The 24,498-nt window shown below is 38.2% G+C and overlaps 1 protein-coding gene across 1 annotated transcript in view; it reads right to left on the minus strand.

Annotated features, from left to right (window-relative positions):
* The window catches only part of stj (straightjacket), a 303,422-nt gene that overhangs the window by 202,248 nt on the left and 76,676 nt on the right, over positions 1-24,498 (minus strand). Inside the window, exon 12 of the mRNA XM_068227342.1 lies at positions 8,815-8,895. Coding sequence (XP_068083443.1) covers positions 8,815-8,895 — 81 coding nt within the window. The remainder of the gene's footprint in view (positions 1-8,814; positions 8,896-24,498) is intronic.

Consider the following 24,498-nt stretch of genomic DNA (forward strand, 5'->3'; position numbering starts at 1 on the left):
CTCCTCCATCTTCTCTTTATCTCTTCTGAGTGTGTTAACAGTTCCCCATCTTCCTTTTTCACTAGCTTTATGGCAACTCTTTCTGCCCTCTTCTTATAAGTCCATACATCATCCTTTTAATGCCACTTACATCCACTTCCGTTTTTTGTGTAAATTCTTCCCAACTCTTCTTTTCTTCTCCTACCACCTTTCTACATCTCTGTTTACTGTTTAGATACTTCCTTTTGCTTTCTTCTGTTTGATCTTGGTTCCATTCTCGCCATGCTGTCTTCTTTTCTTTCACCTCTTTCCCCGGCTGCCTCTGTGGATCAGTGGTAGAGTGTCGGCTTCCGAATCCCAAGATAGCGGGTTCAAACCCGGTGGAGGTAGTCGGATTTTTGAAGGGCGGAAAGAAGTCCATTCGACACTCCATGTTGCAGTAATACCAATATAAATGGTCCGTTATTGGACATTATAAATTTTCCAGCTAACTCATTCTTGGTTGCCAGCGTTTCGCCCTCGTGTGCTAGGGTGGGCTCATCAGTTGGTACCTAGCACACCTACCAATACGCTGGCTAGTGCATACCGTGGAGGCCACTGCGTAGGCTAACTGGAGCCACTGGCAGTGCCAATGCACTAAGAGACTTTGTCTCATCAGCAAAAATTGATGCCTGCTTGGCCATCAGATGATATAGATGTTGATTCCCATAGGGAATATGAAATATTTGTCCTGAATGAGTAAATTTATAATACCAATATAAATGGTCCGTTATTGGACATTATAAATTTTCCAGCTAACTCATTCTTGGTTACCAGCGTTTCGCCCTCGTGTGCTAGGGTGGGCTCATCAGTTGGTACCTAGCACACCTACCAATACGCTGGCTAGTGCATACCGTGGAGGCCACTGCGTAGGCTAACTGGAGCCACCGGCAGTGCCAATGCACTAAGAGACTTTGTCTCATCAGCAAAAATTGATGCCTGCTTGGCCATCAGATGATATAGATGTTGATTCCCATAGGGAATATGAAATATTTGTCCTGAATGAGTAAATTTATAATACCAATATAAATGGTCCGTTATTGGACATTATAAATTTTTCAGCTAACTCATTCTTGGTTCTTGGATGTTGGCATGTAAAAGATCTCTGGTGACATTTGGTGTTTACCTGACAAAATTCATTAAAATCTCAGCCATAGACGCCCAAGAGAGTTTCGGTTTACTTGGTCTGCCATCTCGTGGGCCTAGAGTAAAATGGAACGTCGAAATTGACGAGAAAACAGCCAGATGGCGTCAAATTGAAATGTCTGCACACAGTAGCTGAGGCCAAACGATTATTATTATTTTTACCACTTTCCCCATTTCCTCATTCCACCACGGTGTCTCCTTTTCTTTCACTCTTGTAGATGTCCTGCCTCAAGCGCTCTCTGCTACACTAACAAACGCCTTTTTAAAATTGGCCTACTCCTCTTCTACATTTTCCACTTTAGTAACTGGGATCTGTTGCTTCAATCTCTCCTGAAAATCTTCCTGTACATTTTTGTTTTTAAATTTCTATACTTTTATTTTGCTTTTTCTTATCTCTTTTAGTTTTGCCATTTTTTCCAACTGTAATTTTGCATCCACAACTTTATGGTCCTCATCTTCTCCTGGTAAAGCTGTCACATCCATCAACTTCCTGCGATTTGTCTTTTCCACCAAAAAGTACTCAATTACTGACTTTGTTCTTCTGTCACCCCACCCATATCTCATAATTTTCCTGTTGTTTTTCTTTCGAAACCACGTATTCCCCACTATAAGTCTATTCCTTTTACAGAAGTCCACTAGTTCCTCTCCTTCGCGATTCGTTTTCCCCATATTCATATGGTCCAATGACTTCTTCCTTTCCTTGTCTCTCGTTTCTGACCTGTGCATTCAAATCTCCATAATAACCACTTCCACACCTGAAATTTCTCTTTCTAATTTCTTCAAGAATCCTTCAATATCTTCTTCCCTGTTTCCCATCTGTGGTGCATACAATTGTATGAAGTCCATTACTCCATTCTTCATCTTTAGTCTAATCTTCATTTTTCTGCAACTCACATATTCTATCACTTCAACATACTCCTCCAATTGCTTTGAAATGATTAGTCCCATTCCATTTATTGCCTCTCGGCCACCACTCCAGTATAATGTAGCCTATATCCTTTTCTCAATTTCTTCCTTCCAAATGAATAAATGTGTAAATAGCATCCAATTAACTGATAATTATTTTAAGTGCACCTGGATTATTTGATACCTAGTAGCTCAATAAATGATTGATATATTAAGGGAAAAGCTATGATATATATTGTTCTTTTCTTCTTCTTCTCTCTCTAAGTGATACGATTAGTATAAGTTTCCGTTATATCGAAGTTCATGTGATCTGATGATCAGGGTTGCTAAGTACTATAATGCAGCTTTGTGACTCATATCTTGGACTGTAATGGAAATGTTCCAAAGCTTGAGAACTTCTAAAAATGTTTTAAATGTTATAAATTGCCAATCACTTCTATTGCTATGTGGCACAAATGATGTTTAAACAATTGCCACACGGTGCATACTGACTGCGCACTGCCTGAAGGAGAGGGGTGAAGAATGAATGTGTACTTTCTTTTTAAATGATCCATTAAAAATTAACTTTGCATTTTAGACATCTATACTCAGAATGCACATAATTAAATAATAAAGAAACCATTACTAATATCAAATTCAGTAGAGATAATACAGGACAGTCTGCGGGATATCGAGAGACACCAATTGGAGCTCTTTCTAGTGGTGTGACCTGGTGTTACTGATTCTGTCATAAGAGCACGTGTATTAGTTTGTGAAATTTTTGGTATTTTTTTAAGCATTTGCAGTAAGTTAACGTAAGTAAATAGTAGCATGTGTCATTCATTTATATCTCCTCTCGACATCAGTGGAAGTATATGTGCTGTGTTTGGCTGCAATAATTATAAAGTGCAGAAGGATTCGCGGTCTTTTCTCCGTTTCCCTCGTGGCGAGAAAATGTAAGTAAGTATTGTGTTTACATATATATTCTTCCAATGACAAAGAGATTTTTATAGTACTTCCTAAACTTTTGACCTGTGCGACCCATTTTTTAACTGGCTTAAAATATAATAAGCTTATTTTATTGTATATTGCAGCAGTTAATCTTCAATTACAGCTCTGGAGACAGCAGATGGGAATATAGTTCACAATAAGAAAGATATCATGGATACAATGGGACAGTATTTTGACAAGCTCCTAAATGGTCCTAAAGAGATCTCTGTTGAGGATGTAGGACAGAAAACAATAGAGGATGATATCCCAATTACATGGACAGAAGTAGAGCAAGCTCTCCAAAGGATGAGAAGTGGTAAGTCAGCAGGAACTGATGAAGGTACAGCTGACATGATTAAAGCTGCTGGTCCGCCAGGAATACAGTGGTTGTATAGAGTTCTCAGAATGATATGGAAGGATAATGAAATACCTGATGATTGGACAAAAGGGGTGATAGTTCCTATCTTTAAGAAAGGGAGTAGAAGGAAAAGTGAAAATTACAGAGGCATTACCCTCTTATCACACGGCCTTAAAATTATGGAGAAGATCATTGAAGCCAGAGTAAGGGATATACTAGAGCGTCTTAGAAGAGGAACAACATGGCTTTAGGACTGGAAGAAGCACAACAGATCTGATATTTGCTTTGAGGATATTGGCAGACAAACACTGGACAGAGGAAAAGACCTAATTATTGTGTTTATGGACCTTGAAAAGGCATATGATAATGTTCCTAGGTCAAATATTTGGAAAAGTCTTAGAAAAATGGGTGTACCGGAGTACCTTATTAGGAAGATCCAAATGCTATATAGTAATTGTAAAAACTGTGTCAGAATCAGAGTTGGTCACTCTGAATGGTTCAATACAACTAAAGGCGTACAACAGGGAAGTGCCTTATCACCTCTTCTATTCATAGCAGATATGGATACCATTTTAAAGGAACTAAAAGGAAAAGGTAATAAAGATCTTCAGGCTCTGGTGTTTGCAGATGATGTGGCAATAAGGGATGACACAGAGAAGGGAGTGCAAAATAATCTGAATGCATGGTGTAAGAAGTTTTATGATTATCGAATGAAACTGAACCCATCAAAAACAGTAGCATTGAAAATTAGCAGACATAATACAGAATGCAACATAAAAATACAGGACCACCAAGTTGAAGTAGTACACCAATACAGTTATTTAGGAAGCATAATGGCCGATAATAACAGAGCTGAGAGAGAAATAACAAACAGAGTAACCAAAGGCTCTAACTTTTACAGTATCATTAGACACCTTCTATGGGATGAGAAGGTCCCACAAAGAACAAAAATTACCCTGTACAAGTCATATTTCATTCCCACCCTTACATATTCTCTGGAAACCTGCACAGTAACATCAAAGGATTGTAGTAGGATTCAAGCCTGTGAAATGAAATTTCTTAGAACTGCCCTCCAAAAGACACAACTTGAGCACGTGAAAAATGATGAGATCCGATCTAACCTAGGTCTAAATGAATTAATGGAGGAAAGACTTAGGTCATCTAGATTTAAATGGTTTGGGAAAGTTAAACGAATGAATAGCACAAGGTTAACACGTGCTTATTTAGAAAAGAGAATAACAGGTAGAAGACCAACTGGAAGACCAAGAAGAAGATGGATGGACCAACTGAGGGAAGACGTGGAGAGAAGAGGATGGATTTGGGAATCTGTCAAGGACAACAAAATCTTTTTGATAAGGCAACTTTGTAAGACGCTCATTTTCAAACACCCTACCCGGCTCGCTGGAAGGGAAAACCGATGATGATGACCGATGTGTTGTTGTAGGTGTGATCTGTGGGTTTTAAAATGTTAGAGAAGTGATTTTGATAAGGTGTACAAGAAAGAAGAGACATTACGCTTGAATAAGAATTATAAGATCTGTCCAGATCATTTCCAGGCCAGCGACTTTAGAAATCTCCGACTATACAGACAAGTGTATGTCATATTCTTACTCTAACTGAATGTAAATATTCCTAAAACCATAACTATTGACAACATTTTCATGCTTTTCTTTCTTTTATCCCTCTTCTCAGATTAAAGCCGAGATCTGTACCAACATAGAATCTCCAAAAAAATAAAACATCAAATGCTACCGACCCTTCCAAAAGTGGTAGTCCTCCCAAGAGAAAAAGACAGAAATGTGCTGATCTGTTTATTGACAAGTGTCTGAATGTGATGATACAATGTTTTCTAAATGAGGGAGTAGACAAATCTAACCATAAACGTTCAGGCAGGAATGCTAAAGCAAACAAAAAGTAATGCATGAATCGAATATATCTCGAATATATATTGTAACGTGTTGGCGGGGTAAATAAGTAAATAAATGAGTACAGAACCTGGTAGCATCCTATTTCTAAGATTTATTAACTCAGCACTACAATTACAGATTTACACACGCACACACAGGATTGCCGAGCTTACAACTTACACAAGGACACTTACACGGTTTGCGCTCTCTCTCCCTTAGTTTCTCATGTTCCATCTACAATATCACACACACGCAGAGTCATCGATTATTTACACTACACTCTCTCAGCCACTCAGTCACACTCGTTAGCGCTGTCACGGTCCACAGCCTACACGTCAGTCTCGCAGGTCGGGATAGTATCCACTCTTCACTCAATCTGTCGAACTCTGTTCAAAGTCTGCACACGTCGTCACCCAGTGTTCCCTTTGCGCTGCTCCAGAACACCCAAGGTTCTTCTCCAGCAGCCGGCCTCAAGGGACTCACACACACGACGTCAGGGAAACAGGAACGAGTCCTCGGCTCCAACGGGGAGATACTCCATCAGGCTGTCATCTCAGCCCAGGCTATCATTGACTGCGCTCTTCTCTAACTCATGCCAGCGAACTCAATCTCACTCTCATTCCTCACTCACTCACTCTCAGTTTAACTCTCACTGACTGCAGGCAGGTCATTCCTCTCTTATATACCTGCGCTGGCCCTTCTAGAATAGTCCGGATGCTCGATGGATCCAGGAACCTCGCGAAATGGAAGACTCCAGATTAATCGTGGAGTCATTTCCATACTCCTCTGCTACAGGACCGCGGGCAGAAGCGAGTGGGGCTGGCCTAGCACTTAAGTGCTACTCGTGATTGGTGCATTTGAAGTAAGAGGGTGGGCCGAATACGGTGACGAGCCGGGCCCATGGCAAGTTGGCATGGCAGACGCTATAACCATTACATTGCCCCCTCCTTAAGGCTGCTTGTCCCGAGCTGCTTTACGATATGCTGCAATACGGTTTGTTCAGTTGGCCACCACCTTCCCATGGGGGATCCGCTGGGTCCGGTCGACGGTGTCCTCGTTCCTGTTGATAACGATCAGCAAGTCTTCACGCGCCAGCCAGAACTTTGGTGGTTTTCCTTTCCTCCACACCCGTGTCCACTTTCAGGGCTTGAGCTCCTTCGTAGTCCTCTGGTGCGATGTCCGGGACTGGTTTGCTCATCCCAGATTTAGACCTGCTGGATTTCCTTTTCTTCCGGGGTGCAGAATTTGATGTTCATACCGGCACGCAGCTTCGTCCCGGAACAAGTGTCCTGGGCAGGTGGCATCCTCGTTCGTTGTCATCAGATCGTCTTCCACTGCTGCTCCGTCTCCTAGTAGGGGTCCCTCCAGCCATGCCATTGCAATCGCTGCCCCTGTCTCAGGGACCATCGTCAGAGCCTCTTTGTAGATCTGTTTCTTGCCGATCGTCCTCCCTGGACGGATCTCAGCGCCACGTAGTTTATCACAGGCATCAGCCGCCTTGAGCTTGGTGTCACCTCGGGATAACTCTTCCACAATCACGTCACCTAGTCGCTTGATCTTGGCGTCGATTATCTGCGGTGTTATATCTGTACGCTGGACTCGGTAGGTGGCTCTCGGTTGGTGGACACCGCAGTGTACGTCGAGCACTCCCTCAACCTCCTTGTAGGTCGAACTTGGCTGGGGGCTGCGTTGAACTATCATCTTTTGTACACGTAGTCCGGCGATCGGGTATTTGGCACTCTTCTTGGATGTCTATCCATTCTCGAACTGGGTCCGGCATGTCATCTTGGAAATAATCCTGTCGTCCTGTAGGGTTTCCAACTTTACGATGGTGGAGTTGCCGTCGCGGCTAGCGGGATTCATTCGCGTATCCACAGCCCTCGTTTCCGCACGCAGGGCACTCACTTCCACCGCTGGGCCTCGAACTTCGGACTCCACAACCGCGAGCATCTCTTCGGACCGCTTCTCGTCCAGTTCGTTGTCATCCCGCATATCATCACTGTCGACCTCGGTTTCGACTTTAACTGCTCACTTTTCCGTTCGCTTAAATCTGTTTTCAGCTGGTCCGGGATAGAACTCCGTTCAGATCTCAGTTCACTAACGAGTTCGCCATAGGTTGATAAGATTTTATTTTCAAGCTCACTAAACTTGCTTAGAAAAATCTGGAGCTGTTCGGAATTCATTTTGCTAGTAGAAATTTCTGTCGACTACACAATTCGCTACCAGGTACTCGATTCTGACACCAGTTTTAATGTAAGAGGTTATCCACTAGTTTATCACACTTGTCCATCCCACTTCTGATGACAGTTGGAATATGTTGGTAGGGTAAATAAGTAAATAAATGAGTAGAGAACCTGGTAGCGTCCTATTTCTAAAATTTATTAACTCAGCACTACAATTACAGATTTACACACGCACACATACGATTGCCGAGCTTACAACTTACACAAGTACACTTACACGGTTCGCGCTCTCTCTCCCTTAGTTTCTCATGTTCCATCTACAATGACACACACACAGAGTCATCGATTATATACACTACACTCTCTCAGCCACTCAGTCACACTCGTTAGCGCTGTCACGGTCCACAGCCTACACGTCAGTCTCGCAGGTCGGGATAGTATCCGTTCTTCACTCAATCCGTCGAACTCCGTTCAAAGTCTGCACACGTCATCACCCAGTGTTCCCTTTGCGCTGCTCCAGAACACCCAAGATTCTTCTCCAGCAGCCGGCCTCAAGGGACTCACACACATGACATCAGGGAAACAGGAACGAGTCCTCGGCTCCAACAGGCAGATACTCCATCAGGCTGTCATCTCAGCCCAGGCTATCACTGACTGCGTTCTTCTCTAACTCACGCCAGCGAACTCAATCTCACTCTCATTCCTCACTCACTCACTCTCAGTCTAACTCTCACTGAATGCAGGCAGGTCGTTCCTCTCTTATATACCTACGCTGGCCCTTCTAGAATAGTCCGGATGCTCGATGGATCCAGGAACCTCGCGAAATGGAAGACTCCAGATTAATCGTGGAGTCATTTCCATACTCCTCTGCTACGGGACCGCGGGCAGAAGCGAGTGGGGCTGGCCTAGCAATTAAGTGCTGCTCGTGATTGGTGCAGTTGAAGTAAGGGGGTGGGCCGAATACGGTGACGAGCCAGCCCGTGGCAAGTTGGCATGGCAGATGCTATAACCATTAAAATATCTAATTTCAGTTTTTAAATAATAACCTGTTAAATAATTCTTCTTTCATTTATCCAGATTTGCTTTAGCAACTTGAAGTTAATATCTTAGTAACACTTTCCTCCTAGATATACTGTAATTTATTTATCCATTTCCATATATGAATTTCCATTGATATTTGAATTTAGCATGAATTTTGAGGTCACACTGCTATGAGCGCCACTTGCGAATTGTCTCCCATTTAACTAGGTTAAGTCCAGAAGTGTCCTGTATTGTCTGTACTGTATTTGCTAATATTGCACCAAACATACAAGTCCACTATATTTACCTTGTGTGGCATCATTAATTCCTGGAACTCCTTTATCGGGACATCAGTGCCTGCCACTCCCAAGAGATTTGCAATCCTTGTCTAAATAAAAAGTAATAGAAGAAATAATATTAGTAAGATCTACAATAAATAAGATGTTGTTAATTCAGATCTATCAAATTTTGTACATGATCACTTCATTTAATAAAAAGAAATCAATAATTATGGTGTAAATAGTGCTAAGAAACTGCAAACAGGTCAATTAATTTTGAAAGTTACAAAGTAAGATTTTAGAAAACATTTATTACTCTAGATACTCTTCTGGCCTTAGTATTTTGTATCATTTTGTGTTCATCAATTAGATTCTAGTAAAAAGAAATATATATATATATATACACAAAATTTAAAAACAGTAGATTTAGAGTTTATTCTTCTTTCTCTTTTCTTTTTCTGTGTAGTTCCTAGGTAAATGTACATATATTCAGTGACTTGATTTTTTTTAATGTACTGCACACATCAGTTTTTATTAATATTTTACTGTCATCATCTACATATACAATGCTACTTAAAACATGTTACAAGAAAATAGCAGGGAATGTTTTAAATAAAACTACAAATTGCCTACCAGTAGACTGATGGTAGATAACATGCTTTGAAAAACTAGACTGAATTCTTAATCATTCATTAAAATATTTTTGTTAATTTTTCACTTCCTATAGTCATGTTACACTCATAGATCAGTATTTCTCTAATATGGGAGAAAAATGTAAACAAATCACAAACTAACTTCTAGCATACTACTGCTGATGAAACCTAGAGAATATTCTAAGGGCATAGATTGTCAATATTCTAGCCTAAATACACACACACTCACATAGGAGATAGACAATGTGGATCATTCCAGCGTAGTATCTATGAAGAATACCCATGCAGGGTTAAAATTCTAAGCAACACCACTAATTAGTAACTAATCACGTTATTTAATATACTTACATATTACATACAAACATGAAGGTCAATATATAAGTTGAAAACTAGATAATAATAATAATAATAATAATAATAATAATAATAATAATAATAATAATAATAATAATAATAATAATAATAATAATAATAATAATAATAATCAGCTTGTTCAAAATAAGTCTTTAACTAAAGCAATTGATTAACTTCATGACACAAATGAATTACCCAATAAAATGTTGTGCTGGGGCAACATCTTGCAAATAAGAATCTGATATCATACTTCAGCAGACAACAGTACTGTTTTGGTTCCTTGGTAATTTTCATCCAAATCAAGATCTGTGCCATTGTACAATAACAGAATGATATTCTTTGATGCTCACTTATAAATCAATTTTGGGAAATTGAGGGATTTAAAAAAAGTTACTCTAATTAGGATCTCGTCATGAAATGAAGAAAGTGTTTATTTCTGAAACAATGAAAATATCTGGTCTGGAATATTCTTCATCATTATCTTCTTATTCTTACTTCTAATCTTTTCCTAATTATTTGGATCATCACTGCCTGTGGGCATGGCCCTGTTTTATGGCTGAATGCCCTTCTTGACAACAATCCTCAATGGAGGGATGTATTTAACCCCCCGATACTGACCTCCATATGTCATATAATCCTCCTTTCCTTAACATGCTGCCAACCTCCATGAGTGGTATAGATCCCTGTAGGCCTAACTTCATTTTGTTCTAGCTTGTAAAGTTTAAAAGTTGTTTAGATGGAAATGGTATATCTTTGAAAGTATGAATGTATGAATCACCCCAAAGCAGTGTTTCTTTCTTCTTTCAAAAGAGTTTGAAGTAGTCTGACCTCTTTCCTCTTGAGAGCAATTTTTTGTTGCATGTAACAATACATGATGTTTCCTTATGTAGATTGATAGTATTAATGAGTATTATGTATAATATTAACCTTTTTTCACTGAATTTGCCTCAACGAGTTGCTTATTGCTCCATCTAATGATGGAAATGTTGTATGTTGTATTGCTTTTTATTTTTGTCATGCCTCTTTTGATTTTCATTTTTCATTCATTATGGTTTTAGCACATTTTTAGCTTGTATTATGTAAATAAATTAAATCCTCTTTATTTCACTGCAGTTAGCTCAAATGAGTTGAAACATGTTTGAATTTTATTACTCCATCTAATGATGGAATTATGTTATGTATTGAATAGGAGGATAGGCCTACATTAAAAAAAAAAAAAAAACCTTTGTAAAGTGAGAACCGTCAATACAGAATGATTCTAATATCTTGTAATGGATAGGTCATGGTTCACTAGCAACACCAGCTCCCTTGAAATGGCCACCAAGATTCCTGACCTCAACACAACTCATTATGGGGAGTCATTAAGACACATGTATCTGCATGTTGTTATGCTACAAATGAAGAACTGCAGAATGCTGCTGAGGATGCATTTCGCACTATAATACTGGACATGCTCAGAAATATGTCAAGAAGAACATGGAGGCATATAGAACTGTGTTTTCAACATGATGGGGAACATAGATATATTGGGCACTTAATACATAAATAACATAACCTAAATAACATTTTATACTAAACAGTAACAGGGTATGGGGACTTCTCGCCCATCCTATAGATTATGATTTTATCCATAGTATTGTATTAAGTTAACTTAAATCTTTACTATTCCTCCAATAGCCTTCAGTGTTGGTTAATAAACACATGCAATCATCAATCCTAGAGACAATTTATAAATTCTACCAGATTACATCTGTCGAATTGTTAAGTTACGAGATTATAGTCTCCTACTCCTAAATGAGAGATATGCTTGTGATGTAGACTTACTAGGTAGTTTTGATGTTAAACTTCATTGTAGAACTAGCACTTGATCTTGAAATACCTGGAGTCTTTTGAACTTGATTAGACTGAACAATGCTGAAAGTGTTTAAAATGAAATAACTAGTTTTGTTTGTAATCTTCAAGGTGACAAACATGAATATAAAATTAAAAATTGAGATATTACTCTTGTTTTGTATGTATCAATATTGGGTGCTCTCATAAAGAATGTATTTTTCCATTCAGTGCATCTTAATTAGTAATCACAGATCCTACACAAAGTGTTAAATTGTTAAATTTTGTATATCTGGCTCATATAGACCTGATGTATGACAATGGGCAATAAATGTTTCACATACCAAGCAAGCAGACTTTTCAGTAACAGTGAAAAGTAATTGTCAAACTGACTGAAATAATCAGTATATTTTCAAAATTCATTTTTTTAATATTGATAATATGTTTTTTAAGCAAATGCAGTGTGCAGCCAATTCCATATCCTTTACCAATAATAAGAAGCTACTTGTACAAAGTGGAGTTGACAGCCACCCACTGGGTGAAATATTCAGGAGGAATTCAGACTTTCTGTTCAGATTTAACAGTAAATTTTACCATCAGTAAATAAATTCTATGATTTCTATGAAAACGGTTGATCTATTCCAGTGTGGCAGCAAGAATTGGTGCAAGATGGTTATAAAATTGTTCACAAAACAATAATGAAGTCTTTGGAAAAGAAAGTTAATAAATTTAAGGTTCTATTCATGAAACTTACCTAGATGAAAATGTTATTGAAATTCCCATTTATTTTTATGATCAACAATTGCTATGTACTTTAAATTTAGATGCTTAAATCACATATGATTTTTTTTTCTTTTTGCTAGTTGCTTTACGTCGCTCCGACACTGATAGGTCTTATGGCAGCGATGGGAGAGGAAAGGGCTAGGAGTGGGAAGGAAGTGGCCGTGGCCTTAATTAAGATACAGCCCCAGCATTTGCCCGGCATGAAAATGGGAAACCACAGAAAACCATTTTCAGGGCTGCCAACAGTGGGGTTCGAACCCACTATCTCCCGGATGCAAGCTCACAGCTGCGTACTCCTAACCACACGACCAAGTCGCCCGGTATGATTTTTTTTCATGTCTTCCAAAATACTTGCAAACAATTCTAAAGAACAAAAAGAAATGTTGTTGTTTTCAGTGTGAGGCTTGCACCCAGAGGTTCCCTGCCCTAGCCCATAAAAGTATGATTGGTTCATCCACTGACTTTGAGGGAAAAATAAAATAAAATAAAATAAAATAAAATAAAATAAAATAAAATAAAATGAATCACCAGCTCAAAGTTCTGTTCTGATGACTTTTTAAAATTCAGATATTGAATAACAGATTTCTCTGTTTAAGACGACAGGAGCATAATTTGAACAAAATGGCACCTACAGTGTAAAACCCTCTGTGTGTGACATAGCTCACTGAAACCAAATCAGACACTTAAGAGCAGAGAAACTTCAGAACATGTTACTTCATAAAAGAGGTGTAATGTCAAGGAATCTAGGAGGCCAGAAAACTGGCTCATCTCTTCCAATCCAGTGTGCTGGAAATGATGTACAGATGGTAGAGAGGAGGTGGCTTTGTGTAATGTATTCTCAAGTTTCTCTGCACCCGAGTATCTGATTGTTTCAATGAACTGTGCTATATACTGAGTTTTTTCTACAGATGTTTTGTTCCAATTATGTTCCTCTTACCTGGAATGGAAAAATAATTTACTCAATATTTGAATTATAAAAGTGGACTAATCCAGACAACTACAGAGGAGTAACTCTTTTAGACTGCACTTACGAAATTTTCTCCAGCATAATTTACAATAGGATAAAAACATTCTGGAAACACAACTTGGAGAATACCAAGGAGGATTTCGCCCATACAGAAGTTGCTCAGACCAAATTCTCAGCCAGAAACTAATAATGGAATATTACAAATACAGAAATAAAAAGCTGTTTACATCATTCAAAGATTTCAAAAAAGCTTATGATAGCATACATAGACCCACTCTTTCAAAAATCCTCAGATCATGTGTGTGACCTGTGTGTCATCAAGAAAGGACAGCAGAATTTTATTTTCGTTTCTTTTAAATTAGTATATTTTAGAATTTTATTTTAGTTTTTTTTAATAGTATATTTAACTTATTCCAGAAAATGAAGAAATATGGACTCTGCAGGAACTTTTTAGGGTAACTAGAAGAAAATGTTAATTTGAATGTGTTTTGAATATTATTGTAATATTTTTTATGCAATTTAGGGAAACCTTAGGTATAGAATTTTGGACTTTAGAACTTTTGAATATTTTTCTGAACTAATCAAGAAATTATTTATATATTTGGAACTGTGAATGAACATTGCAAGAGCTATTAAGTGACCTTGTATTTAAATTTCATTTAGTTGTGTTGTATTAATGTTGTGTATCAGTTAAATTGATTTCAAGAAACCTCAAGAGAAAAAACTTTTAAATATTGGAGATTTTTTATGTAATTGGAAGAAAATTGTAATATTGTGCTTTGACAAAATGCGTGCGGTACATAACTTTTAGGACAGTAGGTACTGCACGTGGAGAGATTAGGTGATGCAATTTGTTTTGCATCAGCAATTTAGAAAATGACCATATATGGTCATGTAATTGGATTGGTCAGAATAACAAACTTTCCAATTGGCGAAAAACGGGTATCTAGAGAAATACGGTGTCTTATTGGTTATTTGTGATCGGGCCATTTCCGGCCTTCTGCCGGCTTCGCGTGTGTGATCTGTGATGCGTGTTGCCAGTGTCTTTACCATCTAACCGTCCTCGTGAGCAGGTGTGCTTGAGGACTAGCCCCGTTGGGGCCTACTGCCTCTCACGGTAAGTGCTATTTTTCTAATTCCTTTGTATTTTCTTTAATTTAAATTTAGTCTTATGTTTCGGCCCTTGTTACCTTTAACATAACTTTCCATGATAATGTAAAAGTTTATTTTGTGTGCCGGAGTTTCCTCTAGATTACCATATTCACCATAATTGAGTTTCAGTAGAACTTCACTGTTAGGCTAGTCCGTTAGATGTTATCTTCGGAGGCAAACCTTTTCTGGCTCAATGTTTTGTTATTACAGGTAAATGTAACATTCTCTCTTGAATAACATATTGTATTAATTTTGATTCATTTGAGGATGCCTCCATTCACTCTGTGAATCCTTTGTGAAAATTTATTGCATTTATTTTAGAAATTAATTGTCAACTATTCTGCCATTTATTTGTTTCTTTAATTTGTAATTGTATCTTTTAATTTGTCAATATTATGAGTTTGAGGTGGGTAATCGTGAACCTTTTCTTCCCCATAACGCCATACCTTCCCGCGGACCTCAATAGGGCTTCCTTCCACGTTCCACAATCCTTCCTTAGTTGTCATTTATTAGACCTGTAAGTTATGTTTATAAGTCAACTGTCGTATTTCCAAGCTTAGATGTGAAACCGCAGCTACATTGATATGTTCCTATTTTCCCTATATATTTTATTATGTGTTCATACTCATGGCCTAATTCATGTTTTTCTTATTCTAATTCATATTATTATTTTTATTATAACCTATTGTGTATTCCTTGACAGGTGTTACAGTATGGCCTTCATCCTAAATTAACAAAAATTATTGAACTAACTTTAACCAACACAATTTAAAAGGTAATGTTCAAGGGAGAAATGTCAAATGATTTTACAATAAATACATGCCTCAGACAAGGTAACGGATTATCCCCGCTGCTCTTCAGTGTGGCTCTAGATTACATAATGAAAATTTGGCAATAAGAAAACCCACCTAAAATCAAAATAGGAGCAAAACCCTCAATAAGGACAAACTGCCTAGGGTTGCAGATGATTTAGCTTTCTTGGCCCTAGACATGGAAGAAGTTTGTGGTCAGATCACCAGTCTCCAGAAAATTGCATTAAAAATAGGATTACAAATATCCTTTGAGAAAACTGAGATCATGCCAATGAAACCCCTTGAAATGAACGAAGTCATCATACATAATAAAAAAATTAACATAGTCCTACAATTTAAATACCTTGGAGAAATCATTGCACAACTTAAGTGAGAATTCAACATGGATAAATAGAATCAACATAATGAAAAAAAAGCACAATTTCTAACCTGGTGAACAAAAAATGCTTGTCAATAGACACTAAGATCCAACACTACAAAACTGTAACTTTGCCCGAAGCCACTTATGCTTTGCAAAACCTTGCTCCAAATTAAAAATGAAAGAAGAACTGATCAGCTCCTCAAAACTGAAAGAAGAATTATTAAAACTTGGATAAATAAAAAGTGCCAGGTTGAAGGAGTCTGGAGAATCCTCCCCAAATGAAACTGTCTATCAAGAGATTGACCCAGTTACCAGCACGATGAAGAAGAGAAGAATCTCTTGTTTCTTTCACATCTTACGATTACCAGAAAACAGGATTTTGCGACAACTAGTGATGGGAAATCTGGGAAAGAAGACAGGAGGGCATTCGTATCCACAGTAACAAGGAAATGAACTTTTAAATTTTCTGTCAATTTTGTCTGTCTATCTGTATGTATGTATGTACTGTATATATGTATGGTTCATAAATTTTCTGATAACTATTGGTATGTAACACACTGGTTCATCATAGTATTCCCGCTATTCAACTCCTATTCTGAGGCACTGGTTGGAATGAGTAGTGTGCAAACTTAACAGAATAGGGCAGAGGAGTTTTCACGGCTGTCTGCGACCTGCTCATTCCGTAGCGAAGAAATGGGCACGTCAGCTAGTAGTGCCGTGGCTTTAATTAGCATACTGATATGAAAATAAGAAATAACAGAAAATCATCGTCCAAGCTGTTTCTAGTGGGGGTTGAGCCAACTATATTCCAAATCGAAGTTTATGGCTACGTGACTGCATTGCGTAGCTGACTCACTTGGTACAATGACCATTGCTGAATCTATCCAAGAATAAACTTCCTCATGCATTTTGTTCATTAATTGAAACATTAATAGCATGAAATATGCTATGTCTAATATCAATGGGGGTAATAAGGTGGTCATTGAAATCTGTTATGCAATATCAACTCATAACCACGGACCATGTTATAACAAATTCAACAAGAAATATTCAAGAAAAGAATACTGTATTTTACAAATTAACTACAGAAGTGAACACAGGACTAAGAAGGGAGGCAGTTTTCTAATAAAAAGTGAAATGGTTTCAAAAGTGATAAATTGTAAGATTTGAAGGGCCCAGATGAGAAACCTGACAATGAGTTTCATATTCACAAGAAAGCAGAATTAAAGCAGACTCTCAAAAATTTCCATGATTTTTAATAATACTGTACATTTGGAATCAAAGGAGGATAAATACCATACAATATTTTAGCATGATTTTCTAATAATACAATGAGAAACCTGATTTTGTATCTTGTCAGAGAAAGAAATAATTAAATCCAGATCTGTCAGATTTACACCTTTCACTTTTCAAAATGATCATGAATAATACCAATATAGTTGATCCGTTATTGGACATTATAAATTTTCGAGCTAAGTCATTCCTGGTTGCCAACACTGTGTGCTCAGTTGGGCTCATCAGTTTGGTACCTAGCACACTCACCAAGACGCATGGCTAGTGCATACCATGGAGGCCACCGCGTAGGCTACTTGAAGCCACTGGCAGTGCCAATGCACAATGAGAGACTTTGTCTCATTGCCAAAAATTGATGCCTGCCTGGCCATCAGATTATATAGATGTTGATTCCCATAGGCCAAATAGGGAATGTTCAAATTTGAAAGTATGGTAAAAGTATGGGTGTTCTTCCTCCTGAAGGTTTCTCCAATGGTCTCAAGCTGAGATATTGTGATCCTAAAACAACATGTACAGGAGAAAAAGCTACTTAAATCAACAGTTTGATTGGAAATACTGTATTTCCAGATATCCTGAAAATTTCTGCTGAAGTATACCACAGAGATTTGAAAATATATTTCTGTAGCAATACATAAATTCACTTTGGCCATCTATCTCACTTGAAAAGCTTTAATCACAATTTCAAATTCATTAGCCTAATATTTTGAGTTCTTACTCAATAGGGAACATGCATGATCCGGGGTTTTAATTAAAAATATGATAATCTGATACAAAATTGCATGCAGAATTCAAAAATGTGATCAGAATGTACAAATAATAACTCCAAACATGATAAAAATCTACGAAACTGTCACGTCACGCAAGTACGCGATCTCATTGGCCTGACGTCATCGTACAGGTTGACTGAATTAGCAGACGAAATAACACGTAGTGTGCTGTGAGAAGCAGGATACACTTCGCATATTTCTACTTTATGTTAGTGTCTGGTATGGTTAAATTCGAGGTCTATACATTGGATAATAATCTGAGTGGTATATTTTAGACTTAAAATGAATCCTGCGCAGACAGTGAGGCAGAAAACTTATAAATGGTGTAGAGTTCCGATGTGCAATAGCACATCCCAAACAAATTGTTTATAAACGTTCCAAAGACGCTAAAACTAGGGAGAAATGGATTTTGGCGAGCTGGAGAAATGCTGGTGATATATCGGAAAAGTCTACAGTTTATTTTTTTGAAGATTTTAACGTAAGATGAATTTGTTTGAATTTTCAAATCACTTTTCCATGTCAGCTGTTCTAGTGGTAAAACTTTAAATTTTAATGTATGATGCTTTATTTAAATGCTTCAATTACATCTTGGAATATGAAAGTAATAAACGGTGCATTAAATAATGCTGATTATTAAAGTATTCTCCAAACCTAACCTATGTTTTGGGTGATCCATGTCAAGATAATAAATCAAAGGGGTTATGAACCATTTTGACAGCTCTAATTCTACCAATATATCTTGGCATAGGACAGTTATGTATGTCTTTATTGAAGAGCTTAATTGGTAAAGAAATTTAAGGCTATATCTAAATACCCTATAATGTAACAAAGAATAGGCGTGTACGTCAAGAAACGAAACGACGTGAATTTAACAAAAGTATAACTCTACACAAAATCAATGCTTGTCTGTTGGAGTCTTATAAGTTAACAATGCTCAATTATGATAATTATCATAATATTAATGAAATAAATAACATAATTGCATACAGGTGAAAATAGTGATGTAGGTGTTTAAAATATAATCCAACTTAGCCTAAGTTTTAGGTTATACAAGCCAAGTCAATAAACCGAAGGGTAAAAATACCGCGCGAGTTGGCCGTGCGGTTAGGAGCGCGAAGCTGTGAGCTCGCATCCGGGAGATAGTGGGTTTTGAATCCCACTGCCGGCAGCCCTGAAGATGGTTTTCCGTGGTTTCCCATTTTCACACCAGGCAAATGCTGAGGCTGTACCTAAGGCCACGGCCGCTTTGTTCCCATTCCTAGGCCTTTCCTGTCCCATCGTCGCCATAAGACCTATATGTGACGGTGTGACGTAAAGCAAACAACAACAAAATAAAAAAATTAAAGTCACAGCACCCAAAGACATTCCTGTATTGAGCGACTAAAATGTCACCAGGACACCTTTCTTTCCTGATATGCTCAGCTTGTTAAAAGCCAAATGTAATTAATGTTACTGGCTTCACGCCCCGCTAACTACTTCTACGATTTTCGGAGACGCCGATGTGCAAGAATTTAGTCCTGCAGGAGTTATTTTACGTGCCAGTAAATCTACCGACACGAGGCTGACGTATTTGAGCACCTTCAACTATCACCGGACTGAACCAGGATCGAACCTGCCAAGTTGGTGTCAGAAGGCCAGCACCTCAACAGTCTGAACCACTCAGCCCGACTTGTGAAAACTAGATGAAGTCATATTTACCTTTATCATGTTTAACTTTTTCCCTCCACAAAGATATTTAATTATCTTTCATGGGCCCCGGAAGTGGGTAGGCCAGTTGTCCCAACCATACATATATATATTTTTTGGGAATGATAGATTACAGCCCTATAGTACTATGATCTTTCTTTCTTTCTTTCCTTCTTTCTTTCTTTCTTAATCAGCTTATCCTTCAGGGTTGGTTTTCTCTCGGACTCAGCGAGGGATTTCACCTCTACCACTTCCAGGGCAGTGTCCTGGAACGTGAGACTTTGAGTATGGTGATGAAACTGGTGAGGAGGGCCATTACCTCTCCCAGGAGGCCTCACCTGTTATGCTCAACAGGGGCCTTTGGAGGATGGGAGGATCGGAAGGGATAGACAAGGAAGAGGGAAGGAAACGGCCGTGGCCTTAGGTGCCTGGAGGAGAAGTAGGAAAATACGAAAAACCACTTCGAGGATGGCTGAGGTGGGATTCGAAACCCTTCTACTCAGTTGACCTCGCGAGGCTGAGTAGACCCCGTTCCAGCCCTCGTACTATTTGTTTTCAACTTTCATGGCAGAGCCGGGAATCGAAACCGGGCCTCCGGGAGTGGCACACATTAACCACTACACCACAGAAGCGGACTAGTACTATAATGCTACCTATATGTTTATGTTAGTGCTGAAATCCGATTTCTTACTTTACTAATGCTGAAAGCCCGAAAATGTAATGTTATTCTTTAATAGGGGAATCAGTCTAGAAGGAAATGTTGAAAGTGATGTGATATCTATCCAGATTCGTTGTTATCCTTATACTATGGGTTACAGTACATTGCACGTATATAAAAGACGCCACTTACAAACTTGCTTTTTATCCGCGAATTTCTGCGGCCACAAAAGTCACTATTTTTCAAGAATGATGACATCTACACATGATAGATTGTCTGATTGTGCTGTTTTGAACCTTTCTTCTGTCATTTTGAAGTTATTCGCGATCATGAATAATAAACAATCGGCTTTTAGCAACGGCTGATGCACAACGGCTGGTAGAGCTCCATGCGGTACTGGATCGTGACGTCACAGCGCGCCGCTTACGTCAGAGGCCGTTTCACTCGCCTTGCGGAAAGGCACTATTAAATATTTTTTTAATGGTAGAAAACAAGGCAACATACCACAATGTAATACGTTTACATACTATTTCATTGGTGTACTTTTCAAAAAAAATATTTTTGAAAATGATGCATGTTCCCAATTGCTCTCTTCCATCATCAAAGATTACAACTTCTGGTCCATCCTTCATTTCATCTGATTCTCTTCTCCCTGATTGAGAATAAATCATCCAAACCATTGCATCTCTTCCTAACAAGACATCAGGCAAGGATTCCATAGTTGCCGAACTGAAAACGGTTGATCCTAGTTTGTTGCTAAAATGGAAGCACTCTTTCATGATACATATGGGAACAAGAAATTGTTCCTAAGGAGCGGCAATCAGCTTTTATATATCCTCTCCATTAAAAAAATAAGGCAATAAAGCAGATATGAACAACTTCAGAGGCATATCTCGTCATTCAATTGCCTATAAAAACCTATTGTTGATCCACGGTATGGTGAATATCAAGCTGGCTTCCATAAGATCTGCTCCTGAAGCAAACAGATCATTTTGCTAAATAATATAATCAGATCTCCTCATGCAAAATACCAAGCATTGATTTTTGTTGATTTCAAGAATGCCTATGACTCAATCGACCAATTCAGTCTTCTTGATATCTGCAAGGAGATGGGTGTGGAGAACAAGTTTTGTTCCGTAATCTAACAAATTCTGATGACGACGTTGATGCTTGTCGTTTAAAATGGCCTAACATCTAGATCATCTGATCCTAATGGTATGAGGTGAAATTAAAATTAAATAATAATAATAATAATAATAATAATAATAATAATAATAATAATAATAATAATAATAATAATAATAATAATAATAATAATAATAATACCGGTTGGTACACCTATACGCCGCATATTTGAATTTTCCGCCTTAAATTACTTCTACCGGAGAAACTCTGAACTTTAACAACTGAATTAATTCAACAGTTCCTCAGAAGATGCCACTGTGTGTATTTCGATTTGTTTTTTTTTGGTTGACCAAGAAGTGTGGACCTTCTCTGACAGATGTCTCTACAAAACTATGATCATGCACCCTGGTGCGAAGGGAAGGAACTTTTTGAAGAAATTTTGTATTCAAAAGTTTGTCTTTACTAAATTTTGTTCTTTCATTTTTTGGGTTGGCAATATTAATATTTCTTTCCGCCAGTTTTGAACTCAGCCAATCCCGAATTTCTTTAATTAATTTTTGACCAATAGTGTCTTTCTTCTTCGATGTTGATGTATAACTTTTAGCTACCCAATAAAGTTGAGTGGGTGTGTCTTAATTATTCATGAAAGGTCTCGAAGCTTCCACGAGGGTTTAAAAACTGCTGATTTTCTCAGCTCTTCGCCACTTCAACAACATCTTGCTTAGTGTATAGAAGCATAGCAGGGGACGGGTAGCGCCTTTTCCTTCGGGCAGCTGCTCTTCAACAAGGTAATGGCCGATTAACATCTTTCTTTTCTCTTTGCTAGCTCAGCAGTTTAACCCGCAGGGCAGGTCCAAAACCTTTAATATGTAACCTTTAAACATGTAAATTTTTTTCCTACCTTGTAAAACTTCATATATCTTTAAATGTAATTCGGGGATAGAGAGTGCTTTAAACTCTCGAGCTCCCCTTCATTTTGAATTTGAGGTGACTATGTTTTCGTAACCGTTTTTCTCTTCCTTCTTAATGTGTTAAATTTATTTGTATACAAGTCACCTCCATAGATTGGGTTAGCCCCTGTGCAATAGGCCTAGTGCCTCTTAGGTTTTAAAAGGTGAATTTAGAAGTGCAAGTACTCGCCTCCATTCAATCTTGTATTTTGGGCCATTAATTTAACCCGGTTTGTTTTCCTTCCTGAGAAGACCCAGTAGATTGGGTACGAGGTACCCCTGTGCCATTATAAGTTGTGCTTTGATGGCAGTTAAGTGTAATAAGCTGTTATTGCCTTTAATAGGCTTGAACGATTGAGAGCGGATCAGCTCTTTCTGGTATTTTGAAAGGTGCCTCTAGGAGGCTTGACATTACGAGGTGAGAGCAAATGCTCCATGTAATTAGGGGTTTTCTGCCCTTTGGTGATTTGTGGTTGTGAGCTGAGAGCTCAGAAATTGTTAAATTTTGGGGCTCGTAGCCCAGAATTGTAAAAACCCCTTAACTTGTGCTTTCGTTTGTAAAGTTGCATTGTACCTGATTTTTCTTTGTTATTTCACCTAGTGAAAATTGTTAAATCTTGTTATCAGTTGAAGATATAACCTTTATTTAAATTTTAAATTCATCTTTCAGACTTGTAGTTAGACCCATTCCAGCCCGCACCTTCTTTCACCTCTGCTGATCCACCAAAACACGGTAACAATAATAATAATAGGCCTAATAATAATAATAATAATAATAATAATAATAATAATAATAATAATAATAATTAAAATGTTAAAATGTATACACTGACTAGAACTTAAAACACATGATGATGAAAAAATGATTATGAATTTAAAATAATCAATGGAGCTAATTTGCAATGCCTTAATTTCTTATAAAAAGATATATTAAAATGGAATAAGGTATAGTATAGCAATGCACTCCTACTAACTGAAGTCCCACTTTCTGGTATGTACTTGCAGCAGTCGTCCGACCATAGTATGGTGTGCGTGGACATGACCGCTCTGCGCCATAGTCTAAAACTGTGCTTTTGAATTGAAATCATATATATCATTAATTAAAAGTTAAAAACACATTAAAATACATAAAGATAAACTAAAACAGAGTCAATAGAATAAAAATGTAGTTAATATAAGATAAAAATTAAAAACAAATAGAAAATTCACTTTTATACATGATTAAAACAGGTCACATTGAACAGCGTATACCGCACATGCTGCTCGTCCTCTCGTAGGATGAGGGAGATGGTACTGGGAAGTTTTAGACTACGGCACAGATCGGTCATGTCCACGCATGCACGCATACCATACTACGGTCAGACGACTGCCGCAAGTACATACCGGGAGGTGGGGCTTCAGTTAGTAGGAGTGCGTTATACCAAGGCTGATCCGAAGACGACATAATACCACTTCTTCTCTCTGTGAACTCAAAGGGAAATCTTCCATACCTCCATAGTTCCTTTAATTGTTCTCAGTTTATTTGGAAGAGGGGTGACCTGCCAGTCCATCGCCCAATGGGACATAACCAAATGTCTCAGCTGAGAACGAACATCACTTGCTGGAACCTTGTAAGGCAACGGGGGCAGTGTGACAGCTCTATCAGCTAAATCATTTTCCTCTACACCCATGTGGTTTTTTATGTTTTACATCACACGATACAAGTAGGCCTTATGGCGGTGATGGGATAGGAAAGGGCTAGGAGTGGGAAGGAAGCGGCTGCATGGCATTAATTAAGGTACAGCCCCAGCATTTGCCTGGTGTGAAAACCATCTTCAGAGCTGCTGACAGTGGGGTTTGAACCCACTTTCTCCCTTGTGGTTTGGGATCCACAAAAACGTGATTCTGGTGTTAGCACTTCACCAAGTCCTGGATCCACTGCACCAGAGGGTGCTGTGAGAAATGTGCATGGACAGATTGTAACGAGCTGAAGGAGCTAGTACAGAGCAGAAAGTGCTGAAGCTCATTGGACAGCAAGTACAGCAGAGCTTCAGGGATAACATAAAGCTCTGCTATGTACACACTACAGTTTTCGGTAGAAGAAAAAGAAACCTCTTATTATCAACAACGAACATACAGCCTACTTTTGCTTGTGCCCTCAAACCATCCGTCTAAAGAACTACTGAAGCTGGATACCTGCTAATAATAGACAGGAAGAGCCTCCGATATAAGGAGGGGTCCATGTTCACTTCCAACAAACTCTTACCAACATCTATTCACAATTGAAATTCATGGGGGAAATATCTAGATCCTTTGAGATTAAGACTGGTGTTTGTCAAGGTG

This window comes from Anabrus simplex, chromosome 4, assembly GCF_040414725.1.
Source record: "Anabrus simplex isolate iqAnaSimp1 chromosome 4, ASM4041472v1, whole genome shotgun sequence".
NCBI lineage: Eukaryota > Metazoa > Arthropoda > Insecta > Orthoptera > Tettigoniidae > Anabrus > Anabrus simplex.